The sequence below is a fragment of the Triticum dicoccoides genome, chromosome 3A, assembly GCF_002162155.2.
Source record: "Triticum dicoccoides isolate Atlit2015 ecotype Zavitan chromosome 3A, WEW_v2.0, whole genome shotgun sequence".
Lineage (NCBI taxonomy): Eukaryota > Viridiplantae > Streptophyta > Magnoliopsida > Poales > Poaceae > Triticum > Triticum dicoccoides.
The window spans coordinates 231077300-231102770 of NC_041384.1; the positions used below are offsets into that span (position 1 = coordinate 231077300).

The following is a 25471-nucleotide window of genomic DNA, read 5'->3' on the forward strand; positions in this document are numbered from 1 at the left end:
GCCCCTGCCAATGTCACCCTGGCGGTGTCAGCGGCATTGATGACATCGAGGGCCTCTTTGAGCTTTCCGGCATGCTCCACTGCCTGGGCTTGGAGGGCCTCCCTATGCTTCTGCTCGAGCTCCTCGATGAGCCGACATAATGAATGAATGGATTATGTCATTCAACACTTTTAGGCGCATAAACGGCGTACCATGGGTGGAGCATAGACAGGCAAAGTTCCGGCGAAGTTAATGAGATGGATGCTTGAGGCGGTGCAATTCGTGCACAAGAACTTGCGATTCGGTTTGGGTTACAATTGAGGGAGACCATTTTATATGTGACTTCCGACTTTCAGAATAAGCAAAGAGTCCGTCAACCGGTAAGACTTGTGTAAAAATAAAAATGTACAAACTGGACTATTGTATCATGAAGGGAGAGTTGGTTGCAAATATATAGGACTATTCTTTACTATTACTGAAGTAACCATAAGATTAAAGATGGCATGCATTACGCAAACCCTCTGCTATATAGCTTAGGTGGGCAGTCCATCGATGAACTTGCTAGTGAATATTATGTATTAGAAACCTTTCCATCAACTTCTACTGGGAACTATTATAATGTCGATGAATGCATGAAGGAAATCATAAGTATACCAACAGTAATCTAGTAAGAAAGGAAATAATCATGACAAATACGATTAAGAAACTGTAATCACTTGTAATATTGATCACCGTCTGCAAAGAGCCAAAGACTGACAACTACAGCCGAATCCAACAAAAAGAATCAATGGAACAATACCAATGGAAACCCTAGGACAGAAAACTACAGGTTTCAGTGAGTCTAGACAATATTAATTGGATAACTAAAAAACAAACATGATACCCTTGAGGGATATTTATGGACGGGAGGAGCAGGGTAACATGTTTTTGGAAAACCTACTAAAACAATGAGACTGAATTAGTGTAAAAACTTGTGAAACCAAATGACAACTTAATGTGAAGAACTGTCTGTCAATTAAAAAGAAAGGGAATGTTATACATCTCTTGTTTCAACTATGCAATAAGGCACACCCCCATGCTTGTCCTAGAAGAGGAACTTCATGTCAGCATATCATGACTAAGAATAATTGTGTGGAACACAAATACTCAAAAATACAGTAAGAAAACATTAGTAGTTTACACTAATAAGTGGCACTCGAGGATAGCAGAGTTTTTCTGGACACTTGTAGCTGCTGCCGGCAACCTTGAGGTGGCCTGACAAAGATCCTAGTCTGCATGCTCTCTACTATTAGGAAATCCATTGGGAAAATCACCAACATATATCAAACAAAAGATGATGAGACTAAGTACATACCAGGAAGCAACGACACCTAGAGAATTAATTGGCACATGAGTACGTATGGGCAGTAATTTTTGGCACCACTGCTGCAAGCAGTGTGGTGCAGGCCATGCTAGGAAAGGAAATAACCTATCAGTTCTCTAGTTGTGTGTAGGAGGAGGCCATCCATACAAATCAGAATTAGGTACGTACTTAAGAAGCACCGCCTATATGTGCTAGGAGGTGCATTAGGAGTCTAGGACTATGATTTGGTGCCGCATCTGCCTAGTGCTATTTTTTGAAAAAGGGATATCTGCCTAGTGCTATGGCCGTCCTAGGTGTGCAAAACGAAATCTTGGAGGAACTCCGACACCATGTTAGCTGATCGCCTTCCCTCTCTGTATTCCTCAAGTACGCACTTGACGACGGCCACTCGTAGATGCGGGCTCGCGCCACACCGGACGTGCCGCACAATCTCTGCGATCGATCATGATCTCGTTGTCTTCTCCTCCACCCTCTCTTTCCCAATCTCCTTCTGCTCGTTGTCTCCCCCGATCATAACCTCCAGCAGCCAACCGTCCACGACAGCGGCCTGCAAGGCTGCAACACATGCACCGACGACACTGGTCGCAACAATGGTGGCGAGGAGAATGATGCCAGCGCGGAGGTGCCCACCACGGTTAGAGCAGCCCCAACGACGACGACGCGGGGTGGCGAGAAGAATGATGCAGGCGCCCATCACGGTTAGCGACGCGGGGCCGCACCCTACGTGGAGGTAGCCCTACTCTCGTGAGATTGTTCCTGTCGCTGATGTTGCCGTTGCCACCGTAGCTGTGCAGCTTGTTCACGTTGCCGCAGTTGCTTCAACTTCGATCAGCACGGCAGACGGCACCGATGTTGCTCCCGTCTTTGGCAATGATGTCGCTAGGTTTAGGGTTTCTTGCATCAAACCTGGAGACGGATTGAGTCGACATCGTTGGCTCTGTTTTTATTAGCGAGAGTTGTAAGTCAGCGTGGCTAATCGAGATCGAGGATTCCGTAGCTTACACACATGACCTACACGTGAAAAAAAAGTTGGAAACCAACCAAGAAAACCAGAACAGGGGAGGAGTCCCAGCAGTGATGGTATCCTGGCCCAGGCGGAGGCCCTAAACAGAAGCGAACCGATACCAGCCCAACATCACTACGTTCGGAAACAATTGTCACCCGCGAACGAAACGGTTTTAGTACCACCTCGCGTATATGTTTAAATTCAAATTGAAAGCGTAAAATCACAGGAAGAAAGCGTATTGTGATGGTGAACCCGACAAAGTCAATCCGTGCTTTATTATTAGGGAGAGATTTTCCTTAGGGTCTTTTTGTTTCACCCGCTCATGTTTGAGACCCGACAGTTCAGTTACACTTGCAAAGTTATTGCGTATCCCCCAAACCAGGTAACATTACATGGTTTTTACCTGATGATTCTGGATGTTACACCTGATTCGTATACTCAGAACCAGAAATTTAGGTGTCAACTCTTAATTGGGTATTTTTCTGAATAATATCTTAACTGGACTTTGATCTGGAACTGTATCCCAACCCTGAATAGCTTGCTCTGGGAGTTAGATGGTTGCTTATCTCTAAAGATAGTTTGCTTCTCCTAATGTTAGCTATCATGCTTTGGTTTTCTTCTTTTAATGGTGATTTTGTAAGGCTCCAAAAGTTGACATCTGTTGAATGCAATGACATTTGGGCTTACTTTGATTAATCCGTTTTCCAGATTTTACAAACTCTGAAGGGTATGTTTTGGCCGTTCCAGTCTAATCAGTCAAGTAGCTTATTTTTGAATGCTGTTGCTGCAAACCACCATGGCCCTGGTAATGTAGGCGGCAGTCAAGCAAGGTCATGTGGCAATATAAGGTTCGTTTTGTGTATAACCTGGTTAGCAGATAATTGCTATTGTCATCATACATGATACAAATTATGACACTAGAGTGACGTGATTTTATTTTTACAGTGCCATAGAGATGGCTGCTGCTAAATCTGCTCAACATAGGTTGATGCGTGGAGTATGGACTAATGTGCGCTTTGGTGATATGCGTCGTGCTTTGGCAGGTACAACACCTTTCCGTTTAGTATCTTATTAATCTGGAGGTGTATACAAGGACGGCGTGGTGGAACTCATGGATCTTCCGTTAAAATGATTAGAACAAGTCACCTCATTGATAATTCACAGTAGTGCCTTTGATTCTTCTGTTTCTTATTCATGATATATCCAAATTGTCCACACCTGTACATTCCATGTTCCCCATCATCAAGAATTTTGGAAACAGATAGGCCATTGCCTTTCTTTTCTGTATTTACCCTAAGTCCCGTTTTCTCCAAATCTGCATTTTCTAGCGGTCACTGATCAGGTTCATTCATACCATGCATCTTGATGGCAGCTTGCGAGAGACTGATCCTACTGAATCATAATCCCTGTGAGCTTAGGGACTATGCTGCCCTTCTGTACCACTGTGGCTACTACAAAGATTGCCTGCAGTACTTAACATCGTACCAAATTGCCATGGTATTTATCTTCAAATCTGGCATTCAGCCATTGTAAATACTACACCGCCTCTAAATGCCACTCTACATCTATTCCTTACAGGTTGGACAGCCCCGGACCAATCCACTGGAGATGTTGGAGGACGACACAGTGAACACTCTCACGGCACGAGTAAACCTAATTTTAGCAGAGGATGGCTGGGACAGCCACAGACCTGCTGCAAGTTACTGGACCAAAAATTCTGAGCCATGGTAGACACTCTTGACCGATCAGTGTATATATTTCACTAACTGAGACATGGATGTGCAACAACTTGTACATATAATTGTACCCTGGACGTTTTCAAGCATTTATGAAATGGGACTAAATCCTGGTGCCGTTCTCACATGTTTGATATGGCACTTTACATTAACTCGTATCAATTTGTAGTCTTTTCAGTTATGTTCACCGAAGAACTTGTACGAGATATGTACCATTGATGTAAACTCGAAAAGTTTACCACGGATCACAGTATCACACTTGCAGAAGATGTAATCCAAACACAGTCATAGGGATCGAAGAAAGCCAAACAATATTGTCATTACACAGGATAACCAAACTAATTATGATAATAGTACCATATCACGAATCACTAGTACCACCGGATGAACTCTAATAGAGAAGGAATTGATTAAACCTCAATAATAAAACCTGACTATCTAGTAGAAGAGCAAAGTGATCACTGAAGCAGCAAGACGAGACCGACACAAAGAGCGGCCATCGCTGCAGCGAGAGCGACGCCGCCAGCAGCAACCGCAGCGGCAGCAGACGACGTGCCCGGTGAAGACCCACCGTGCCCGCCGCCAGACCCAGAGCCGTCTCCGCCTTGGCCTGGCGCATAGGCTGCCGGACCAGGCGCGGGCGCAGGCTCGGCCGGGTGCACCATGACGCGCACGATGAGCCTCTGGCCCTCCTCGCAATGCCCCGGCTCACCGCTGATGAAGCAGAAGAAGCCCGGCCTATCGAGACGCACCGTGGTGCTGCCGTCGGCAAACCTGGAAAGGGGGTCCGTGGCGTTGCAGGCGTCAAACTCCTCGCGGGAGACGAGGAGCACCGAGTCGTTCTCGTACTTGAAGTCTGGAATCAAAACAGGATCAGGTTGCAGGACACACACACGACCCTGTGAGTAATCACACACAACACAAGTACGCTCGCCGTTGGTGACATGGTAAGGGTAATTGTGTGGCAGGAAATGGAAGAAACGATGAGATCGGTGGATGACTCACAGAGCTCGTCGGCGACGTGGAAGCGGTTGTTCATGGCCCACCAGCCATAGCTGGTTTTGGCGTCCGGGACGCGCCACCCGCGCGGGCCACCGACGTGGAACACGTGCCCCTGCGCCGGCGTCGTGAGCGCGGTGATGGCGACGAATGCAAGGACGAAGGCCAGCGCGGGGAGGAGGAGCGCAGGCTTGGAGGAGGAACCGATCATCAGCGCCGCCATGGCCCGCTCGACGACCTCGGATTCGGCGGCCCGGCGGCGGTGCAGCAGGACGCGGAGGAAGGCACGCCCGCGGCCGTAGGCTGCTCTCTCTCTCGTTGCTCCGGCCTGGAATGCAATGGCGTGCGCGGCTGTGTATGTGAAGCGCAGGCGCGTGCTCCAGGCGTGTGGTTTTATAGGGGAAGGCCAAGGGAGGCCGGGTAACTCCCCTTTGATGATGGAGGCTTGACCGCGCTTTGAATTCCGCTCGCTGCTTCGTGGGGGAGGTGGGCGGGCGTGCCACGGACGTGCTTAATGAAGGAGGTTCTCCTCGGGCCGGGGAACGTGTCTACGTTTTTCCGTATGTATATTGTGTTTCCCGTAGACGCGTAGCCGGCGTAGGACTCCTACGCCACGAGTGGGTGGTATACCTGGCCATATGTCAGGCTCCGGGCCGGGCCTAACAAAGCCCATAGCAGAAAACCCAGGCGTCAACCCAGCCCAGCCGTCGGGCCTAGATATTAGGCCCAGGCCCGGCCCAACAATGAAATGGCCCATTGGGCCCCTTCCCTAAATCGCAAATACAAGCCCAAGGCCGGCCCGGGCCAGGCTGGGTCGGGTCGGGCTTTTTCAGGCCGGCCGGGCTGGGTATCCCATGGCCAGATATAGTGGTTGGCCTACGGCAGGTCATGCTGCAGGTGGATGGAAGTCAATAATTTTTCCTCCGAAAAATAAGGAGACCCCACGTGAGGCAACTAGGATTTTGAGGCCAGACTTTGTGGTGGCACCTGTCGATCTTATCGATGGGGCAACAGAGAGACTGACTGGTGGATGGCGACATCCTCTGGTCGAGGCACGGAGCACGGGCCTTTGTCGCCTAGGGCGGCTAGGGCAAAATTAGCGAAGGCTTTAGGAAAACCGAAGATATCTGAGGAGGAGGCCAAGCCGCTGGTTCTGAATGATCCCGAAGAGGAAGAACATGAGAAGTGGATGCTAGCTGAAAAAGTACTTCATCGCCATACCTTCCACATCGAAACAATCTCGGGTGCCCTTCGTCTTGCATGGAGTAATTGGGCGATAACACGTTCGTTGTTGAATTCACTTGTCAAAGAGACTGAGATCGCGTGTGGGAGGAGCCCCCATGGTATGCGAGTAAAAATGCCGTGATTCTCTTTGATTTTGATGATTGCATGAGGCCTTTGGAGTTAAGATTTGACAAGCTAGGGTGATCCCTTGGAGGAAGTCGAAAGTTTCCATGCACATGAATTGGTGCAAGACGTGGTGGTGGCTAGCGAGGCCAATCGGGTGTTGGTCCGAACGCGAGCCACAAACTTGAAAGCCAGAGAAATGAGTAGATTGACGGAAGCAAGCCAGGTTAGAGAGGAGGCCGGCTACATTCATGCGTCCGGTCGTGCATGCCAAGGTGTGTCGCGTGGCCGTGTTCAAGGGAGAGGTGGCCGGAAATCAGATGAAAATGGGGTCGGGACCTAGATTCCCTGATCAAAGAAAGGAATTATATGGAACATTAGAGGGGTTGGGTAGCTCGATCATAGAAATCAGTTGCGGGGATTTATTCATGAGGAAAAACTTGACTTCATGGCATTACAAGAAACGATCAGAGGATCGTTTTCTAACAAGGAACTGGAAGCGTTGGGAGGGAATGCGGAATTTAAATGGGCGTTGGTGCCGGCCCATGTACACCCAGGGGGGATATTACTAGGTGTCAACAATCTTTTTTTTGAACCGGGCATAACCCCTTTCCATTACTTTGACATAACGGAAATACAGAGTTTCGAAACTGAAGCTACCAAGGAAACTGTAAAGGGGAAAGCGAGTTCAGAGCATCCTTGAGAACCCCACTATAAGCACCCGTCATCGAGCAGCTTACCATGGGGCGAAAACCCAAGGACACCCAAAAACGCAAACTAGAACTAAACCAGGAGTGTTCAACAATTTTTAGGATGCCAAAAGGCTCACGCAGGAGCGACACCACAAGCTCACATAGGAGCAGGCGACAGAGAGTAACTAAAATAAGCATGACGAAGGACCCCAAGACTATCAGCTCCACATCCTCACGACCCAGATTTTGCTGACCACGTCCTGTCAGATCAGTCATGTGCCTTCTCGCCTGAGGCCGCGCAGATCCTCATCATGTTTGATGCGTTGGCCCTGAGCATCTTGGCCCCCCGCTCCATCGCCTCCCGATCTTCTCCAGTCATCATACCTGCCCAATAAGACATGAAACCACATGCAGAGTAAATTGCTGCGAAAGGAGTCTGTAACTTTTTTCCCTCGAAGGTAGCCTGATTGCGACTGTTCCAAATTGCCCAACAGATGCCCGCAAGCCCAAATGTATAAAAAAATTCTCCGTCTTGGAGGAAGGCATAACACCAAGAGAAGTATTGCCATATATTGTTCGGGCACTTGTCCGTGCCAAAAACGCACCCCGCCGTCCTCCAGATTACACTGGCCACAGGACAAGTGAAAAACAAATGCGTCGACGTCTCTCTCTCCCTGCAGAAACAACATCTGGGGTTGCCTGCCCAACGTCTTTTGCTCATGACGTCCCTAGTCAGGATAGCATCCTCGAAGACTTGCCACATGAAAATTTGGATCTTTAAGAGGATTTTTGTTTGCCAAATCCACCTATAGTTACACCCTGATAAGTTTTTTTCCAGGTGATCGTAGACCGACCTGGTCGTAATTTTTTTTTCTTTTTACCCAGAGTCCAAATAACTTGATCAGGTTCCTCGGACAACACCCAGGAGTCAACTGTATCTTTAAGCTCGTTCCACTGATCTAACAGCGGCGTGTGTAGTTGCCTTCGGAAGAAATCATCCCCACACCATTTCTAAATTTCTCCACCGTGATTTCTGGCTTATTGCAAATGCTATATAGCATAGGATATTTTTGATCCATAGAAATTTCTTGATTCAAGGGATCTTTCCATACCCTAGCAGGATTGCCCGAATTCAGCACTACTTTCCTACCTGCTAGGTAGTATTCCTTTACCTTCATGATTGCCTTCCACATAGGGGAGTCACTAAATTTGCTTTTGATAGAGGTCACCGTGTCTTTTTTCATATACTTTTCCCGGATCACCTCTTGCCACAACCCTTGTTGTGTTTCTAGCTTCCACCACCATTTGGTGAGAAGGCTAATATTCTGTTTACGGAGATCTTTCACTCCCAGGCCTCCTTTGCTTTTAGATCTACAAATTCTGGACCATTTAACTAAGTGGTATCTCATGCGTCCCTCGTGTTCTTGCCAGAAAAAACGTTTACGATGTTTAGCCAGCTTCTCAATGACCATCTTAGGAAGAAGAAACATGGACATATAGAAGTAAATGATACTAGTGAGAGAGGAGTTAAGGAGGATTAATCTTCCTCCCGAGGAGGCCGCGTTGACTATCCAAGTTTCACAGCATTGAAGAAATCTATCATCAGCAAAATTCCAGTGCAGGTTGCGAAGAGTGGAATAGCTGACCGGCACTCCCAAATATTTCATAGGGAAATGACCAATCTGACAGTTAAACAAATCTGCATAAAAGGCCATTGTATCGTCATCCCCTCCCACACACAAGGTTTCACTTTTCAAGAAGTTTATCTTTAGTCCAGACATAAGTTCGAAGATATATAGTAACAGTTTCAGGTTCACAGCTGCTTTTTTATCATGCTCGAGGCAGATGACTGTGTCATCAGCATATTGGAGAATGGCCACCCCATCTTTAACAAGATCCGGAGCCAACCCCGTGATAAGTTTCTCTTTTTGAGCATTACGGATCATCTTAGACAGCGCTTCAACAGCTAGGTTGAAAAGAAAAGGGGAGTGGGGATCGCCTGGCGCACCCCCTTGTGGCTCTGAAAATAAGGTCCTCTTTCATTATTCAACTTGACGCTAACAGTACCATTGTATAGGATGTTTTTGATCCAGCCGCACCAGGTTGCACCAAACCCTCAGTCGCGGTGACAATCTAGGAGGAATTCCCAATTGATTTTATCATAGGCTTTCTCAAAATCTAATTTCAAGACCACCCCCACTTTTTTCTTATGATGAGTATGATGAAGTATTTCATGCAAAGTGAGGATCCCGTCCATGATATTTCTATGCTTGATAAATGCATTCTGGTGCTTACTGATCAGAATATCAGCAAACATTGCCACCCGGTTATCTAAGACCTTGGTGATAAGCTTATATGGGCATCTCAGAAGACATATTGGATGATACTGCTGTATTTTCTTTGCTCCTTTCATCTTGGGAATTAGAGTAATAATGCCATAGTTCAGACGAGCTATGTCTAACTTGTTCGAATGGAAAGCTTCGAACAAGTGCATGATATCTTTTTTCACAAACTCCCAACACTGCATATAGAATTCCGCTGGGATGTTACCCGGCCTTGGTGCTCGGTTACATCCCATCCCGAACAAAGCTCTCTTCACCTCCTCCTTTGTGAATTCACTAGTGAGCAAGATGTTATCCTCCTCACTAAGTTTTTCCTCTTCCGACCACGTATCAGCAGATAAGTGAAACATGTTGCCCCTAGCAGGGCCAAAAAGTTCTTTGTAGAACGAGGTTGCGTGTGCTAGTAGGTTCTGTGTACCCTCAATCACCACCTCCCCCGCAGCGAATGAGTGAATAGTATTTTTTCTCTTCCTCCCATTTGCAACTCTATGGTAGAAGGCTGTGTTTCGATCTCCTTTGAGCAACCAACGCTCATTGGAGTGTTGTAACCAAAACAACTCTTCCGTAATCAGGAGCTCGTTTAATTCTGCACACAAGGCAGTTCTCTTTTCATAAATTTCTGGACCAAGGGGGCCATTTTCTTCCATCTTTTCTATTCTCTCCAGTTCTTCTTTAATGTACTTTTTCCTTTTCCTAGCATGCCCAAAGGAGTGAGCCCCCCATCCTTTGAAATATTTTTTGATATGCTTTAGCTTTATGTTTAAGATGTCGATGGGATCTTCAGACTTTACAGGTTGTTCCCAAATCTTTTTTGCTTTGATATAAAAATCTTCATTTTTAAGCCAGCTTAGTTCAAATCTGAACTCTCGATCATGGGAGGGGTTGGTTTTCACAACATCAGTGGCCAGAAGCAAGGGATTGTGGTCCGAAGTATCTCTTACCAATTTACGGACATATACCAATGGGAATAGCTCTTCCCACTCGAAACTCATGAGGACTCTGTCTAATTTCTCCAAAGTAGGATGTTTCTGTTTATTGGACCAAGTGTATTTACCCCCTCCCATATGTATTTCTCTTAAATTCAGGGATTGTATGACATCATTAAATCTGTCAGTGTAGTGAGAGTGTGTCAAATTTTTGTTCTTCTCCTCACTGCTGCGGAGGATATTGAAATCTCCACCCACTATATAGGGGACATGAATCTGGGAGCAAGTATAAGCTAATTCATTAAGGAATTCCTCTTTTCTATCATCTTGGGCCGCTCCATAAACCACTACAAGGGTCCACATACTCTTGTGTTTAACATCGTACAAGTTAGCTTGAAGAAGGAAGTTACCAGGTATCCAGGATACCACCTCTAGAGTTTCTTTCTTGATACCACAAAGGATACCGCCAGATTTGCCAATAGAAGGAGTCTAGTTCCAATTATATCTATCGAAAGGGTCCATCTTTCTTAAAGACTTACGGGAGAACTTTTTTTTCATAGTTTCCTGAAGGCCTATAAAATCTAGGGAATGATCTCTCATTAGGTCAGAGAAGCAGGTAGGCATCCCTTTCTTCCCTGCTCCTCTGCAATTCCAGAAAATACCATTCATATTAAGGTGTTGTTTTTCCCTCTTCTGGTAATCCTACTAGGAGGCAGAGTAGGATTACCCTTTTTATCTAGCAAGGAGACATGATTTTTTTGACTTCTGGTCACAGGTTTGGATATAACCACATTGACTTTTCTATCTCTTTTCTTTTTAGATTTAACCACTATGAAATTCTCCTCATCTATATCGTTTTGATCACCCCATCTCAAACTAAGGGGAATTTGGTCCCCTTTGGCATTAGTTAATATCATAGGATTCTCCATATTCTTTCCATCCTCTTTCTTTTCTTCCTGAATGTCATTATGGCGATATCTTTCAAGTTCTCTAAGCACATCAATGCAAGCAAAATCTGTATCAGGAATATTTACTCCCATTTTAACCGCTTTAAGAATTAATTCAGGATTAGATAGCGTATCAAAGGAGTTGGGACTATTGTGATTACCTTCTAGGTTTCTCTTTTTCATTGCTGCCATAGCCTTGTTGTCCATCCTTTCCGCTTTGTTCTGCACATTACGCAAGCTGAAGCGCAGATTTTCTTCGGTGACAAGAGAAGGAGTAGGAATCACCGCATCCTCCCCCGCTTCGTCAGGTAGCTCAACTCTGTATGTACTGCCCCCACCCAACTTGCTTTGTTTGTATTCATTCACCTCATTCACCTGTGAACATGATCTCACAACATCAGAGTATAATTTTAGGCTACTCTTGAATATATGAGGAACAGATTCTTTTTCGTTGTCAAGGTTACTTACACCATCCTCCCCCATGTCCTGTTCTTGGGCCATCGTATCAATCAACAAAGTGGTATGTAAGGAATCATCAGACTCAACGCTTTCCTGCGACTCCCGAATGATGTCCCGTTTCTCTCCCTTGGACGTGGAAGGAGCCAGCCCAGGCCCGGGAGAGATACTGGCCATCTTAGCTCCAGGAGCCGTCTGAATAGGACCATCTTTCCCCATATTTTGTTCAGGTTTCTGAGTAATCTCAACTGATTTTTTTCCTCTGTCAGGATCCCTAACCAAAACCTGTTCTGCTTCATAGAAGAAGTCATAGAAATGACCTCCAAGGACTGCCTCAACAATGACATGGATTTCATCCACATTCCTGCATCCATTTTAACCCGAACTGAACTTGGGCGATGTAAGGTAGCACCGTCAATCTCAAGTGGAACACCAACTAAATATGTAACATAGGCTAGGTTTCTTTCACTTCTCTTGTCCAGAGGAATATTGCTGACTTTCACCCAGGCCACCTCCATAACCCCCTTGGCCCCCACAACAGATGACCACTGTGTGGCGTATATCACCGCACCACTTGTTTTGAGAGTGACTTTGCCCACATAGCAGATTTGAGCTACAGCCCTAGGATTAGGAAATCTAACAACAAAAACTCCAGGGCCAATGGCATGAGCAGAGCAACGCCAGCCCATAGCCAAGTAGTCACTAAGATCAATCTCCATTTGACGGGTCGATGTTTCCCCTTCTACAATAGTAACAACGATGCTATTGGCCCTCTCCTTAACCTGACTGGCAGTACACGAATCATGTATGAAATAGAAACCTTGCCCTTTAGACTGAAAGGCACACATAGGAGCAATGCAATCCCATGGCAGAAACTCGACGCAGACAGAAGCAAGATGACCTAGTTTATTGCAACGCTCACAGAAAGCTTGAGGGCAGCGTGCAGGAGGATGTTCAGGAGACTTGCAGATTGGACATAGGTCAAGATTCTTGGTAGGGTGCACCTGATTTCGTTTTCCATGAGGCCGCTGCTGTGGTGGATGAGTGCGCTGCTCTGCATTGGCGCCGCCCGAGCCCGACAGTGCCTGCGCCCCCCGCACCGGCCGAGCCCGACGACATCTGCGCTTTCTGCACCCAGGTGTCAACAATCTTGCTTTGGAACTGTTACAGTTTGAGAAGGGCGAATTTTTTGTGGGGGCCCAGGTGACACACAGGAGCAACGGCCTTAGGTCGTTTCTCATGGTGGTGTATGGACCTGCGGATCAAAGACGATCTGAAGTGTTTCTTAATGAAATTCACGATCATGTACTTATGTAAATGATGATGTGGACTCGGATGACAACTTCTGATGCCTTTGGTATATGAATTATGAAGCCTTTATATGTGTCTCCATGCATGTGTTTTTCTAACACTTTGTTATGTGTTGAAATTTTGTTATTCTCCCTTCTGTAGATGAGGTGGTATGTGGTGTACTCAGGTAGACATCCATGAGTCTATGATTCATGGAAAACATGCCATGAACAAGTCAACCATTACAAAGACAATTGCCACAAAGGGTATGATACTATAGAGAAGGCAGAGCATGCTTACTCCACGTATTTGCTTCACGTAGGGAGAAAATCAGATTGGGTGGAGGTGGATGAATAACCTCTTTGTCCTACTTGTGATCTTTCTTGGTTTGATGCTTGTGTGGTCCATGTAACACAAATGGGTCACATTGAGGTTTTAGTGACTATTTGAGACTTGTAATGATGCTTTAGTTAGTTTGATGTAGAACTTTAGACTCATTGTGATGCTTTAATTAGTTTGATGAACACTTGGGACTTGTTATGGCGCTTTAGTTAATCTGATGAAGAACATTGAATTTGTTATGATTCTTGTGCATTGCCTATGATGTGTACTGTCCGCAGACAATTTTGTACTGTTTGTATGTCTTTTGTTGCAGGGCAGATGTAGAAGCAAATAAAACAGAACATATGACTTCATCTTTGCCGAGTACACCACTCGGTAAAACGTAATTGCCGAGAACAAAGCTCGGCGAAGAAGCCACGTGTTCTTCTATGGTAGCATGGTCCGAACTTTCATGAGTGTAAGTACATGAATCTCGGCAAACATGGCAGCTGGGGCTTGCTTGGGCACGGTATCATCGAATGGGCCTACTCGGCAAATAATACTCGGCAAAGATGGGGTTTGCCAAGATTTGTCGAGCAAAACTCGGCAAATATTTCAGGTGACGTGCTTCGTTCCTGGGCTGTTAGATTTGCCGAGTACCTGCGTGCAGTACTCGGCAAAGTCGTCTGCCATGTGGCAGCCGCCGTCTCCGTACGATTCGTCAAGTCCCTTATTTTTTGCCGAGTCCCATGTTTAGTGCTCGAAAAAGTCTTTGCCGAGTACCCTTAGCCAAGAACTATACTCGGCAAACAGTATGCCGAGTGTAAAACAGCTTTCGACGAGTTTTTATAGTACTCAGCAAACTCGGAAATTCCAGTAGTGATGCTACGCCGAATGTGGTGGACGGAGTCAGGCACGGTGTCGCGCTGCAGGTCGAGAGGCGGCAAGGTCGGACGCGGGTGGCAGAGGGGTGAAGCTTACGAGGTTGAGGAGGAGGAAAATGGAAGCGAGGGAGGGTGGAGGCCAGAGGGAGCCAATTTGCTAGTTTCGGGGATACACGGGACGCCGCTTGCACCCCTAAACACAGCAGCACTACATGTCACCGCCATAGACCTCTGCTCTGCGTTGGGACACTGGTAGGTGTAGGTGGTGTTGGACTGTTGATCCTGCTGGATCATTTGAAGTACATAGATGCTTTGCGTCCGGTTGTTGATACTGTTTGTGTAGGTTGTCCGATGTGTCTCTCTGGTAGCATGAGGTTCTTGTGCTTGGCATGACTTCGCTCAGATTCCTTGCGTTGACAGACGGCAATGAAACGCACAAGCCGAACATGACACGCCTTTTGCGTTCCTTCCAGATGGAACCAGATCCTCTAACATAGAGAAAGAAAGTCACCGTGACATGCCAACAGCACTAATTTCAGACACCAGTACAACGCCATGGATTCTGTTCCGCCGGTGAAACTGTTTATGTCAGTGAGATGGTATAGTTGAACCGAACGGTCGTTTATTCTAATCAAACAAATCTATAATCAAACTGGCAAAGTGCATATACTCCATACCGCATTGCCAAAGGGGTGCAAGCACAACTCTGCTCGAATCATATGACTATTTCAATCTTACCAGTCAGAAAAATTTACAAGATAACCTTAAATGGAAAACAAACTGGGCTGCTATGTTCTTTTTTTCTGTAAAGGTTCTGTTTGGATCTCAGATAATTCACTGGAAAGAGTTAGTTCCTGCAGGAATCGGGAAAATTCCCGTGTTCCTAGCAGGGCCTAAGTATGAAAGAAAAACTATCTACTGTATTTCTGATGTATACCCCTAAGGGGCTCGGATATTTGACGTCCACATAGATTATAATCCATCATCCCACCTAGGAAGGTTTGCGGTAGCTTCATTGACCCTTTTTACCAGTGTAACCTGCAAGGAGAATAGATCAGGCAATCACAGAAGGATAGTGGTCAAATTTTGTAGATACAAATACTACCCTGATATTAAAAAGGAATAACGATCCTTGTTAAATTCAACATGTTTAATGACTTTTATTGAGAACCAGCATTATCAAGAAGCAATGATTTCAAAACCATCCATTGACCTTAAACAGAAGGATGAAAACGCACACGCTTTTTCAGTCCATAGATAACAGTGGTGATGTAAGAAACTTTCATTCAAAGTGTTAGGGACATCAACGCAAGGGTTCGCTGTTCTTGAAAGAAGCGCTTAAATAGAAAACATCACAGAGCATTCCAGCTTCCGATCCCAAGCACAGCCGATGTATGCCAAGACTTACCATGCTAGCAATCATATTCATCTCAATTAATCAAATTACGCCAGTTTCAGTGGTCACTTTTAAAAGTTCCAAATCCCAGTCTTAGAAACATTTTCGGCTTGATATAGGAAAAACATTATATGGCTAACACGCAGTTACCAACTCGCATTAAGCTAATCATCATAGCATATAGTAAAACAGCAGCAGTAAATAAAATTCCTGCACTGTATTAATCTGTTACCTAAACTTATTCAAACAAATAGAAGATGAATGCAATAATAATATGAAATTCTACTTATTTTTTGTAAACGTTGAACACATAAACAGTAACTCCGTATCTTAAAAATCATAATAAACTTGTTGCGTAATTTTCCAATTTATTCGCTGCTAAACGTACCACGCTTTCTGGCACTCCTGGAGGGGGCAATGTAAGATTTCTTGGCGGTGGCCTATCTTGGTATGATCTCTTGTCGAATCTCCACTCACCAATTTCTCCATATGTCAGTACGCCCTGAAATTGTTTGCCAGGATATTGTCAAATACCTTGTCGTATGGCCAGAAGACCGACTGAATAGCCTTATGTTTAGTAACATAATAGAGAGAAAATAACGGGGCCTTTACTTTCTACCCTCAGTCATATTCATTTCATATGAATATGAGATCTGTAAAAAAGAATCAGACTTATGAATAGTAGGCCCCAATAAATACCTTGAGTGTATAGTCACATCCATAGGTGAAGTGGATAATAAATGTATTGTCGAGCTTCTTATCAAATGGTGGCTGCATTTTTAAGGGGTGTCAGTAATAGCTCTAATCATGTCAATCAAGCACGTCGCTTTTAGTGCGCAAGTATATTGTCGTCAGAAAATCAGAAACAGCTTCAGCACCTGGATCATGAAATCTTTACGAAGGATATGCTGAACCCCATGCAATGCACTGGCAACAGCATATGCATACCTAGAAGCCAAAGAAAAATAACAAAAAACTGGATTTATAACAAAGTAACAATGAGAAAATGCATTTATCAAATTCACACACAAGAAAAGATAATTCTGACATTTCCAAAACCCATCCAAAAGCCTTGTCAGTCTCTTGATCCTCTTTCATTTCTAGTGATACATTCATCCATGTGGGAGCAATCTTCTCAAGCAGTGTCTATTCTTTCCTCATATAACGAGAGATTAAGTTAGATTCAGTAAAATGACTAACCAAAACGGTAACTGAAACACAAATCATGCAAAACCAAATAAATGGAATGGAGCTTCATTCATCCATGAGACTGCAGTCTATAGAGCACCAAGTTAACAACAGTGAATTACCTTCTTAATTATTACAGGGGAATTCCCGATAGGGTCAACATTTGTGATTGGACCCCTTTCTTCAGGATAGTATTTCCTGATAATTTTTTCATGTTCGGATGGTGTGATGTAAAAGAAGGGGAATGCTGCTGGATCATTGTCAAAAGCTAAATTTGGTAAAGGTTTCACAAATATATGATCTGGTTCTGCCATCAGTATGTACCTGTGATATTCAAGCAGAACAGAACAGTTATAAACACATGGAGAGAGAGAGAAATCCATATTATGTACTACTTTAGTGATCTAAACGCTCTTATATTTCTTTACAGAGGGAGTAGGCATGAATGTGCCTAAATATCTGTCCCATCTTACATCCAAACACCAGCAACAACTTTTCTTGTTTCGCTTATTTTTGGTTAATCATGGATGTCTGGATGTCAAATCATAAAGTACCTTGTGGAAGATTAAAAGTTAAAACCATACTGAAAGTATGGAAACCAAAAGGGCATATCAGTCTTTACTTACTCTTCTTCAATCTTTGCCTGCTGCAGCCATTGTACAAATGCCCATGGCCTGTTTAGGACGATATAGCCCTGCAGTGCAGACAGTATCATAATCAAACCTACGGAGCATTTCAAAACTGATGTTGCTTCCCCCAGTAACTGTAACTGGGTGTACATGAACGAAGGAAGTAAAGTTCAAACTGACAGGGCAAATACAGTGCTCAAGGGAAGGCAAGAAAGCAGGACTTGGTCAGAGAGCGGGTGGCGAGTTGCGGCATAAAGGGATTCTCAAGCGCAGACAAAATTCGACATGCGAAATTCATGACCTTCAACAGCAACCTAACAGAACTAGTTAAAGAAATAATAATCACTTGATTTTGCAGTTGCAAGTTGGAAGCGAAGCACCGATTTTCGTTTTATCTCGCCTTAAAATCCCGAAGACAGAGCCCGTCTGCACACGTAGCCCCACGTTGCACAACAAACAAACAAACAAACAAACCGAAACAGAGAGCGAGGAGGAGACCAAAAAAACAGTCAGTCGTGGCGTACTTACACGGTCCTTGCCGGCGGGGAGGGGGTCGACGACGAATGTGGGGATCTCGTCCATGAGGCCGTCGGGCTTCCCCGAGTGCAGCACGCGGGTGAAGCCGCCCATGTCGGTGCCCTCCGGCCGCGCCTGCATCCGCTTGTACCAGAAGTACATGACCCGGCACTGCCACCTGCTGTACGGGGCGTCCGTGGCCGTGAGCGCCACGTGGAAGGGCCGCCTCTGGCCCCTCGCGCCGCCCGCCGCCCGCATCCACTCTGGCATCCGCACCACCGGGTCCCTCGCTCCCGTCCCAAGCCCCGCAGTTCCTCCTCCTCCTCCGTTGCCGCCGCCACCGCCGCCTCGTAGCACCATCGCGAGCACGCTGTACGAGATCAGGAAGGCGAACACCCCGACCGCCAGCAGCAGCAGCGCCGACGCAACCGGGCCGCGGCCCCCTCCGCCCGCGGCCTTCCTCGCCGGCGCGTGCATCGCTCTCCAGAGATTCTTTCTCTCGCCCGCTGGGTGGGTTTGGAATCAGTGGGTAGGGGTTTTGCCTTTTGGCCGGGATCGATCGGGGAGGGAGAAGCGGAGAAGGAGAAGGATGGAAAAGAAAGAAAGTGCTCGGTCGGGACTTGCGAGGGAAGCGAGGTAGCCATTCTTCGGGACTAAACAAATTAAGAAGGAACAAATGGCATCACCGTAATTGATGCCCCCGCCCAGAGAGAAGCGGGGGTGTTCTGGATGCCATGTCGAACCCCACTGTCAGGTGGACCCCGTGTCTGGGGAAGGTGGGGCCATGAGGTCGGTGGCGAGGAGGAACGTGTGCACGGGTGGAAAAGGGTAAAACGTCGTCTGTGCTCTGCGTCAACTGTGTGTGTGCGCTCTCCGTGCGGCGGGTTGACTTGACCCCAACTGCAGGTGTGGGCCCGCTTGTACCTTCTACAGCGATCGACGAGGGAATATTGCTCTACGTGGGCCCGTTGCTTGTCTCATTCATCGGAAGGCATCCTACTGCTCATCGGAATTTACGCAAGCAAATGGATCGATTTTCATTACTCTCATTGTCGTTGATTTATTATAAAATTTCTTTTATTTATTTTAATTATTGCTGATTTATTACAAACGTGTAGTACTTCTTTTTGCTATGGAAAACCTCTCTAAACAAGTCTTTCAAAAAAAATTAGTATTAGTAGCATATTTTAGAGCATCTACAATCTGCGCCTCAAACGTTCGGATGGACAGATCGGTCATAAAAAAACATAGACGGGCACCTTGAACAGGCCTCAAACGTCTAGGCTGGCCGGCATCACTCATATACATCCTAAATGTAGGGCGGATATGAAAATGCCCGGGCGCAGCCGGATGCGTCCGCCACGTCGGACCCGACATGCCTACCCCATCATAAATTGCATCAAATCCATCACTCTTCCGCATCCTCCTGCCTTCTTCCAACCTTTCCCGCGTCCGAGCCCTCGTCGTCCGCCACCCTTACTCCTCATTCTCACCGTCAGTCCCGACCCACCGCCCTAGATGTCATCCAGCCCATCCCCGGCTGCCGTGACAAAGGTTGCGTCCACCTAGTCCTTTGCTACTTATGAGCCGCGTTGGGATTTTCCCTGAAGAGGAGGGGAGATGCAGTACAATAGAAATAATTATTTTCCTCAGTGAGAACCAAAATTAATCAAACCAATAGGAGAATCATGCAAAGCCTCGTGAACAACACCTGCACACACAAAAACACATACTTATACCCAACGCGTGCAAGAGGGTTGTCAATCCCCTTGAACTCGTTACTTGCAAACATCAAATCATGTATAGGTAGATGGATAAATTGCAAAACAAAATGAAAGAAATAAAATTGCAGCAAAGGAATTAAGTTTTTATAATTTGATTAAGGTGGGGGTCATAGTTTTCACTAGAGGCTTCTCTCTCGAACACATAGCATACGGTGGGTGAATAAATTAATGTTGGGCAATTGATAGACAAGCGCATAGTTATGACGATATCCAAGGCAATAATCATGTATATATGCATCACGTCCGAGACAAGTAGACCGACTCCTGCCTACATCTACTACTATTACTCCACCAATCAACCACTATCCAGCATGCATCTATGGTTTTAAGTTCATAAAAAAAGGAGTAACGCCTTAACCAAGATGACATGATGTAGACAAAGTAAACCTAATCAACATAAATAAACCCCATCGTTTTACCTTTAATGGCAACAATACAAATATGTGTCTTGTCCCCTTCTGTCATCGGATATATAGCACCGCCAGATTGAACCCATCACAAAGCACCTCTCCCACTAAAGATAAATCAATCTAGTTGGCCAAACCAAATGGATAGATCGGAGAGAAATACAAAGTTATAAGAATCATGCATAATAAAGTTCATAAAAGAATCAATTACTTCTCATGAATATTCAGATCACAAACCCACAATTCATCATATCCCAACACACAGCAAAAGAAGATTACATCGGATAGAACTCCAAGAACATCGTGGATAACATGGTGTTGAAGATCAAAGAGAGAGAAGAAGCCATCTAGCTACTAACTATGGACCCCTAGGTCTGTGGTGAACTACTCATGCATCATCGGAAGGCAGTAAGGATGATGTAGAAGCCCTCCGTGATCGATTCCCCTTCTGACAGAGTACCCAAAAAGGCCTCCAGATGGGATCGCGGAAGAACAGAAGCTTGTGGCAGTGGAAAAAGTGTTTCGGTTGGCTCTATGTTGGTTTGGGAATTTTTGGGAATTTATAGAAGTGAAATTAGGTCAAGCGGAGCTGCATGGGACCCACAAGCTCCTGGGGCGCGTCTACCTCCTGGGGCGTGCCCCTTGAGCTTGTGGCTCTCTCATATCTCGTCTGGTCTCCTCCCGAAGCTTCGAGGGTCCCTTCTGGTCTATAAAAAATTAATCCAAAGATTTTTTTCATTTGATATTGATTTTTTGAAAAGCCAAAAATAAGCAAAAAACAGCAACTGGCACTGGGCGTTGGGCACTAGGTTAATAGGTTAGTATCAACAAATGATATAAAATAGCATATAAAACACCAAGATTGATAATTTAATAGCTGGAACAATTGAAAATTATAGATACGTTGGAGACGTATCATCCTTCGGTGTCCCGTCCTCGGCTTCGTCATCCAAGCCGGATAACATCTCCCAAAGGAACCGGCGGCGTAGGCAGGGAGAGAGGGAAGCGGTGGCGGTTGTGACGCCCCAAGACCGATGCGTCAGGTGTCTTCCAGTTATTCGCTGACGTTGACATGTCATTTGCTTGCATGTTGCATTTCATCATGTCACCTCTTGCATCGCATCATGTCATCATGCCATCATTTCATTAATATTATAACTTCTATAAATAAATTGTATGGATCTTCGATCCATTTAAATCGAGGGAAATGCACATGGTGATTTTATCTTTATAACATATATCCTCCCAATATTATTAGGGAGCTATAAAATAATATTCCATTAGTTTGGAATTAACCGCAAACACACTTGCAATTTAAACTCTCAAGTCTTTTCTGCTTCGAGTTGCTCCTCAAACCTTGCCATATATTCTTTCATCATTTTACGGAGCTCCACCAAAAATCCGAACATTTTTGGACCTTCCTAACCCTCACTTCCTATTCGAACCATTTGAATTTAAATCAAATGAGTTTGAATTTAAACTTTGAAAAATGCCCACTCCATTTTTCTTGGATCATACACATTTTTGCGAGTCCGGGAATATAGTCCGCGTGCCCAAGTCCTTCCTCTAACCCTTTCTTTTCTCTCCTTCCTTTCTTTGCTTTTATTTTTCCGCTATGGAAAAAAATTAGGAGAGAGAGAGCCCAGCGGCCAGGTCGACCTACTTCCCCGCAGCCCAGCTAGGCCTCTCAGCAGCCATCTGCGGCCTCCCTAAGGCCCAGCCGCCCCACTCCTTCCTAACCCTAGCCCGTTTCACTCGACCTCCACTCTCCCTTGTCCCCTCCTCTAGCACCGCCAACGCACGCGCTGCACCCCTCTACCCGATCTCACCCTCTCCCTCTCATCCTCCCTCCAGCGCCGCCAGGAGAGGAGCGCCCGCGCCCGTTTCTTTCTCTCCCCCGATTCCCCCTCGTCCTTCGCGCCCCTCCGCCAAGAGCCGCCGACCGCTCCTTCCTCCTGCTCGATCCCCATCTCCCTCAAAGCGTTGTCACGCATAGAGGGCAGAACCAGCGCCTCCTCACCCTCTCCCTCGATCCCATCCTCCCCGACGCCCTCTCCTACCTCGCGCCCTGCCTTGCCCCGCCATGAATGCCCGGAAGACCTCGCCGCTGCCTCCCCGCCACCGGCCATGGCACCCGCGCCGGCGACCCGACCTGCCATGCACCATCTCTACCGTCCCCTCGCCCGTTTGCCTCCTCCTACGCCCTGCGCACCCCTGTGCTCGCGAGCAGGGGACTCCGAGGACGCCAGCCGCCCTCCTCTACCAACCTGCGTCGGCGACTTCCGCCTCCACTCATTGCCGGCGAGCAAGCCGCAGCCCGAGCGCTCCTCGCCACGCAGGCATGCCCATCCCGAACCCTCCTCGTCGCTTGCATCTTCTCCGGCAGCGTCGCTGCGCCCGCACGCCTCTGGCGAAGCTTCAAAGGCCACATCGTCGTCCTGTTCAACTCGCACCATCGGGGACCGAATCCCCTCGCCAGATCTGGTGGATCCCCGTTGTTTCCCGTGCCTGCAGGTCCCATCTCGCCGAACCCCCCCTCCCCCATCAGCAGCGCCGCCTCGCCCTGCTGCCATGTTCCGCCGCTACCGCTACTTTCCTTGCTTCACACATTGGCAAGCTCGAAGGCCGTCCCCGAAGAACTTACCTACAACAAGTTCGTGTACCCACGTTGTGTGTTTTCTGCTGCCAAGTGAAAGTGCGTTATATCGACTAGAGGGGGGGGTGAATAGGTGATTTTTATGAAAGTCTTCAAAACGTGGAAGTTATGAAGACAAACAATAGAAATAAACCTATTACCATGCAGCGGAAGGTAGACTACACTAGGCAAGCCATAGTCAAGTATTCAATAGAGTGAAAGCACAATGACTAATAGCAGCAATGTAGTAAGGATCAGGTAGGAAGATATTGTGAAGCCACACAGAACACGCAGTCACTCAGTGAAGACAAAAGATAGTGCGAACATACAATGACTTCACAAGGAGTAACAATAAGTAAAGGGAAGGGAAGATGAAACCAGTGACTCGCTGAAGACAATGATTTGTTGGACCAGTTCCAGTTGCTGTGACAACTGTACGTCTGGTTAGGGTGGCTAGGTATTTAAACCTTAGGACACACAGTCCCGGACACCCAGTCCTGAACACGCAGCTAAGGACACCCAGTCCTCATCGTATTCCCCTTGAGCTAAGGTCACGCAGACCTCGCCCAATCACTCTGGTAAGTCTTCAAGGTAGACTCCCAAACCTTCACAGACTTCGTTCACCGGCAATCCACAATGTCTCTTGGATGCTCAGAACGCGATGCCTAACCGGCTGGAGGATGCACAGTCCTCAAGTGTAATAAGTCTTCAGATCACACAGACAAGAAGACTTAAGTGATGCCTAATTCTCTTTGGCTCTGGGTGGTTAGGGCTTTATCCTCGCAAGGAATTCTCTCTCAAAGGCTTCGAGGTGGGTTGCTCTCAAACGACAAAAGCCGTACTCTGAATCTAAGCAGCCAAACGTTTATGGTTGTAGGGGGTGGGCTATTTATAGCCACTTGGCAACCCGACCTGATTTGTCCGAAATGACCCTGGGTCACTAAGGAACTGACATGTGTTCCAACGGTCAGATTTCAAACTCACACGGCAATTTTACTTGGGCTTCAAGCAAAGCTGACTTGCCCGACTCTGGACAAGATTCGCTCTCAAAGTCTTCACTCGAAGACATAGGTTTTGTTTAAGCATCACTTCAGTCATTCTGACTGGTTCTCTTGGACCCCACTTAACAGTACGGTGGTTCCTATGACTCAACACAGAAGAAAGAGAACTACGAAAGATCTAAGTCTTCGAGCTCCATAGGCTTCATGTGGTGTCTTCTCTTGTCATAGTCTTCAATGTGAGTATCTTCATATACCACCTTTGACTTCAATGTCTTCATACATTTTTAGGGGTCATCTCTGGTAGGAAAACCGAATCAATGAGGGACTTCTACCTGTGTTATCCTGCAATTCTCACAAATACATTATTCCCTCAACTAGGTTTTTCGTCAATACTCCAAAACCAACTAGGGGTGGCACTATATGCACTTACAATCTCCCCCTTTTTGGTGATTTATGACAAACTAGTTGAAGTTTTCAACGGGGAATATAATCTGTGAAATTGTAAAGGATAAAGAATTGTCTTCATAAGTTGCAAGGGCTCCCCCTGAAGATGTGCATATAAGTAATTTGCTTTTGGAATGCAAATGCACATGGCAGGTTGTACTTGTGGAGATCCACTTCAACTTATGATGACAATCCACTATGCATGTGAAAGTATATGAAGATAATGACATGCATAATGGAAAATGGACGTCTGCAGAATGATCTAAGTGCAGAATTTATCGTCGCACATGCGGAATTTATCATCGCAACACAAGGTGGCAAATAAGTAGCAGACGACCATCGAGTTTAAGTGTTACAACTCAAAGAACCAAATGTAGCAAAACGAGAGTTGTAAGCACGAAGCAAAATATAAAGCACCCACCCATATGGACCCGCTTGAAGACTATCAACCTCATATGCTTCTCCCCCTTTTGTCAGTAAGGACCAAAAAGGTTTGAAGACATAGAGCATCTACTCGTTCCCATGAGGAGTAGGTGAAGCAGTAGGGTCGTTGGTTGTGTTTGGCGGTGCTGAAGAGCTTGGAGCAGAGTCGAAGCATGCTGAAGGAGGTGGCGGTGAAGTAGCATCGTCTTCATCCTCGATTACTCTGGCATTCATAGTTGCAGCAGAGGAAGAGAACTCAGAGTCTTCAAGGGATGGAGTTCGTCGCAGCACTGCCCTTCGAGGAGGTGTGGAGTCAAACTTGAATCGCTCAGTGAAGCCATCCTCTTGAAGATCATCTTCAGAACACATCAGTGTTAGCCCTTTCCATGTGCGGTGAGAGGTTTCATGGGCAACAAAAGCATTCTTGGTGGCAAGATTGCGAATGCGATTAACATCCACCAAGAGGCTTTGCATCTGACGCTTCAGCCAGTCATGATGCCTATCCTGTTTCTGATGAAGAGCCACAAGAAGCTCTCGGTCGTTGAGAACATGAGTGCGCTTCTTGGGTCGTGGAGAAGTTGTACTGTCAGTGGCTTCAGTGAGAGCAGGATGCGGTGCACGTGTAGTGCCAGCCAAAGGATACACATGAGTTACGGCTTCAACGCCTTCAACGTTCTGAGTGAAACTTTGATGCTCTGCATTCTGAAGACTGAGAGGTTCCTTGGCAGGCTCAGGATAGATGGATTCAATAGACATATCC

At 46.2% G+C, this 25471-nt stretch overlaps 3 protein-coding genes across 3 annotated transcripts in view; 1 reads left to right on the forward strand and 2 right to left on the reverse strand.

Moving 5' to 3' along the window:
* The window catches only part of LOC119267974, a 6927-nt gene extending 2716 nt beyond the window's left edge, over nt 1–4211 (forward strand). The window contains exons 4-7 of the mRNA XM_037549443.1: nt 3057–3196; nt 3294–3391; nt 3721–3845; nt 3927–4211. Coding sequence (XP_037405340.1) covers nt 3057–3196; nt 3294–3391; nt 3721–3845; nt 3927–4079 — 516 coding nt within the window. The 3' untranslated portion in view covers nt 4080–4211. The remainder of the gene's footprint in view (nt 1–3056; nt 3197–3293; nt 3392–3720; nt 3846–3926) is intronic.
* A 144-nt stretch (nt 4212–4355) lies between these two features.
* On the reverse strand, nt 4356–5421 carry LOC119271509 (early nodulin-like protein 1). Its single transcript, XM_037553317.1, has 2 exons — nt 5090–5421; nt 4356–4940 (listed from the first exon to the last, which is right to left on the reverse strand). The coding sequence occupies exons 1-2, from the start codon at nt 5304–5306 to the stop codon at nt 4543–4545; spliced, it is 615 nt and encodes a 204-aa protein (XP_037409214.1). The 5' UTR covers nt 5307–5421; the 3' UTR covers nt 4356–4542.
* A 9574-nt stretch (nt 5422–14995) lies between these two features.
* Nucleotides 14996–18660, reverse strand: LOC119267976 (hydroxyproline O-arabinosyltransferase 3-like). The gene is made up of 8 exons (XM_037549444.1): nt 18030–18660; nt 17499–17566; nt 16995–17196; nt 16733–16830; nt 16563–16632; nt 16384–16455; nt 16073–16186; nt 14996–15326 (listed from the first exon to the last, which is right to left on the reverse strand). The coding sequence occupies exons 1-8, from the start codon at nt 18492–18494 to the stop codon at nt 15261–15263; spliced, it is 1155 nt and encodes a 384-aa protein (XP_037405341.1). The 5' UTR covers nt 18495–18660; the 3' UTR covers nt 14996–15260.
* Between the last annotated feature and the right edge of the window lie 6811 nt (nt 18661–25471).

Excerpts from the sequence above, each read along its gene's own strand:
- LOC119271509 (XM_037553317.1), bottom strand. The coding sequence starts at position 5,306 with ATGGCGGCGCTGATGATCGGTTCCTCCTCCAAGCCTGCGCTCCTCCTC. Across the intron at positions 4,941-5,089 it reads CCACGTCGCCGACGAGCTCT|ACTTCAAGTACGAGAACGAC; the intron begins GTGAGTCATCCA and ends TTTTGATTCCAG.
- LOC119267976 (XM_037549444.1), bottom strand. The coding sequence starts at position 18,494 with ATGCACGCGCCGGCGAGGAAGGCCGCGGGCGGAGGGGGCCGCGGCCCG. Across the intron at positions 17,567-18,029 it reads TCCCCGCCGGCAAGGACCGT|GGCTATATCGTCCTAAACAG; the intron begins GTAAGTACGCCA and ends TCTGCACTGCAG. Across the intron at positions 16,187-16,383 it reads GATGTGACTATACACTCAAG|GGCGTACTGACATATGGAGA; the intron begins GTATTTATTGGG and ends AAACAATTTCAG.